The 3,206-nt window shown below is 37.5% G+C and overlaps 1 protein-coding gene across 1 annotated transcript; it reads right to left on the bottom strand.

Annotated features, from left to right (window-relative positions):
- Positions 1 to 3,167, bottom strand: cwc15 (CWC15 spliceosome associated protein homolog). Its single transcript, XM_016476238.1, has 7 exons — positions 2,968 to 3,167; positions 2,207 to 2,347; positions 1,585 to 1,691; positions 1,399 to 1,502; positions 1,205 to 1,312; positions 850 to 1,001; positions 1 to 260 (listed from the first exon to the last, which is right to left on the bottom strand). The coding sequence occupies exons 2-7, from the start codon at positions 2,335 to 2,337 to the stop codon at positions 131 to 133; spliced, it is 732 nt and encodes a 243-aa protein (XP_016331724.1). The 5' UTR covers positions 2,338 to 2,347; positions 2,968 to 3,167; the 3' UTR covers positions 1 to 130.
- Positions 3,168 to 3,206: the final 39 nt, after the last annotated feature.

Here is a 3,206-nt window from a genome sequence, read left to right as displayed (position 1 = left end):
CACTTCTTTTACAGACCAAATACTGAAGGGCAGCACATAAAGATTAAAAATAAAAAAAGCACATATGATGTTTACTAAAAAGAAAAAAATGTTTAAAACAAACTGCTGAAATACAGTTCTATAACGACAATTATTTAACATATTTCTCCATGAATTTCTTGTGGAATTCAGAGCGCAGGGTGTCATTAATGAAGCGTTTCTCTTTACGAGATTCATCCACTCCTTTAGCGCAGTTTTTAAACACGACATCATCATCCCACCTGCCAAAAAGAAAATTTGAGAATGTGTTTGAGTGTTGTCAACTGTATATTATTCAGCTCTCTGTTTTAAAGAATTTGCAATTCAAAGACAAAGCCATTTTTTCACTTTCATTCAGGGAGAAAAAAAAAACACACCGATATTGTTATTATTACTACTACTATTGAATTATAAGAATCTTTTGGACCAAAATTAAATTTGGTGACGTTTATATTGTTAGTCTCAAGAGTACATAATATATAAAAGCTATAGAAATAGCAAACAATGCAAAAAGATATTTAAAAAAAATAAATAAATAAAAACTGCCAGCCGTTGCTTTTCATACTATACCCATCTAGAACAATGATGTACTATTATTTCTAACAGTACACTTCTATTATTGTCAATATATTATGATGAATATCACACTATGTGACATTAAATTTAAACAGTGTTTCCATCATCTTGCGTTAAAGCACATTACTGGCCAGAGGTTTTATTTGCTTTGCTTTTGATTTAATTCTTTAACTACTGTAACTGAAGGTAACTTATTAGAGAAGACAGAAAACCAAATAATCTTGCGTTACTTATTTTTTACCACCATTAAATTACCTTCTCTTCACACTGAATGCGTTCTGGCTCTGTGGTTTTTGTTGTTGTTGCTGCTGCTGCTGCTGCTGCTGGCCTGCCAGATTGAGCAGTGGATTTCCGCTCAGAATGTTCTCCATACGTATCCTCTCCTCCTCTGCTTTCTGTTCCCTTTCCTTAATTACACATAGACCAAAAAAAAAAAAAAAAGCAGCGATGACTTACATCAGTAAGATATCAAGCCTAAGTAAGGGATAAATGCACAGTCAGTCTGGTCATAATCATAAAATAAACCCTGAAATGGTGACCAGGATCATCCTGAAGGGCTTTATTTTGCGATAGTGACCAAGATCGGTGGTAAATGGTTAGTGAGGGTCACCTTTTTCTCCAGCTCCTCAGCTCGCTCCTTTTTGATCTTCTCCAGTTCAGCCAGCAGGGCGGCAGTGTCATCATCACTGTCAGAGCCGGAGTCAGAGTCATCTTCATCCTAAAACATACACAGACAGACACATTCTTCAAACTGGTATCAAAATCAACCTGCATGCCTAAGTATCTATAAGAAAGTGTATGTACATCAGTGAGAGGATCATCAGCATCCAGGTTGGCAGCAGGAATCTGATCCAAACGTGGCCGTTTGGAGGAGGATGAAGATGAAGTAGACGAGGAAGTCGTGTGCTCTAAAAGAAACAAGATCACTGTCAATCACTGAACACATTTTGACAAAGCCAAAAAATATTCACATAAAACATGCTTCCTCACCTCGTGCTCCTCTGTCTCTGCTCTTAACAGCAACTCTCTCTCTCTCCTCCAGCTCACGTCTGAAATCACGTGCTCTCACCTCTTCTGGAGCATCCTGAGTGGGCTGTCTGCAGGCACACACCCAAATATTAAGATGAGTTTAACTTAACACTTTCCCGGTCACACAATCAGACCTTTACATTTTAAAGAAATAGTTCATCCAAAAATGTAAATTAGCTAAAAAATTAACTCGCCCTCAAGCCATCCAAGATGTAGATGGGTTTGTTTCTTCATCAGAACAGATTTGGAGAAATTTAGCATTACATCACTTGCTCACCAATGCATCCTCTGCAGTGAATGGGTGCTGTCACAATGAGAGTTCAATGAATGCGCCGTTTGGATTCTCACTCACCCATTCATTGCAGCGGATCCATTTGAGAGCAAGTGATGTTATGCTAAATTTCTCCAAATATGTTTCAATGAAGATAAAAACTCAGCTACATCTTGGATGGCCTGAGGGAAGCAACTTGTCAGCAATTTTCAATTTTGAGTGAACTACTCCTTAGAGTCCACTGGTATCATACAAATTCTGCCCTAACTGATTATTTTGCCAAAGAGTTTTTGTAAAGAACAGCAACTTCACCTGTATTTGATCTTGGTGTGTCCTGGCAGGTCTCTGCTGGAGTACTGTTTAGACAAAGCACTCAGATCACCCTCTCCTTTGCCCCGTCCTCCTCTTGCAGGCTCAAATGTTGGCCTTGCTGCTGTGGTCATCTTCGGTTACCTGAGACAAGTGCATTATAAGTTAACTTAAATGATATGACACACAAATGCCTCCTTCATGTCTGATATAGCAAAGGTGTAGGGGTGTTTCACCTGTTATAGAGATTTCACATAAATACACGTTTTCAGTCACAACTGTAATACTCCACAATTGCATTTGGACATAAAGTACTGTTGTTCATTTTGTAACAATAAAAAAAGTAGACTGTTATCTGATTGTTTATTGAATGTCTTTGTTCATCTTCCTTTTGACATTAGAATATTTATGTGGAAATTAAAGAATCGTTGTAATCCTCAATTTATCAATTGTGACAATGCATTGATGTCATTTTAAAAATAATGTAGATCACATTGTTTCTGTTACTACGTAAATATTTAATTATTCAGAAGTCATTCTTCAGATTGATTTAAAAGCCAATTTCGCGCATTTCCAGACCTTTTAATTATTCAGTCTCTAAAAACAAGAAAGATGGGAATATGGTCTGTGTTTAAAGAATGTGACAGGGCACATGTGTAAGTGTAATGTATTTTTAATTTCTATAATGTTGACCGTTTGTATTGTTAGGTTTTCGACGAAAACACGCTTGCTTTACGTTACTTGTTACATTATTTTACACTCACCTGCAGCAGGACGATAACAATCCAACCGTATACTTCCAAATGTATCAACGAGGCCACACAAATTCAAAGTACTAATACCGAAAAACTAAATAAATAAATAAGGCGAGTTTTTATATTTTCTTTGCCATCACACCAGCTGTCGTTGCTCCTCACTGGTATCCCATCAACCACCGCGACTCGCCTACAGTCACGTGTGTGTGTGTGTGTGTGTGTGTGTGTGTGTGTGTGTGTGGGGGGGG

The sequence above is a fragment of the Sinocyclocheilus anshuiensis genome, unplaced genomic scaffold, assembly GCF_001515605.1.
Source record: "Sinocyclocheilus anshuiensis isolate Anshui unplaced genomic scaffold, SAMN03320099.WGS_v1.1 scaffold1262, whole genome shotgun sequence".
NCBI lineage: Eukaryota > Metazoa > Chordata > Actinopteri > Cypriniformes > Cyprinidae > Sinocyclocheilus > Sinocyclocheilus anshuiensis.
The sequence above is the reverse complement of the archived record's forward strand: the minus strand, read 5'-3'. Positions and strand labels throughout refer to the sequence as shown.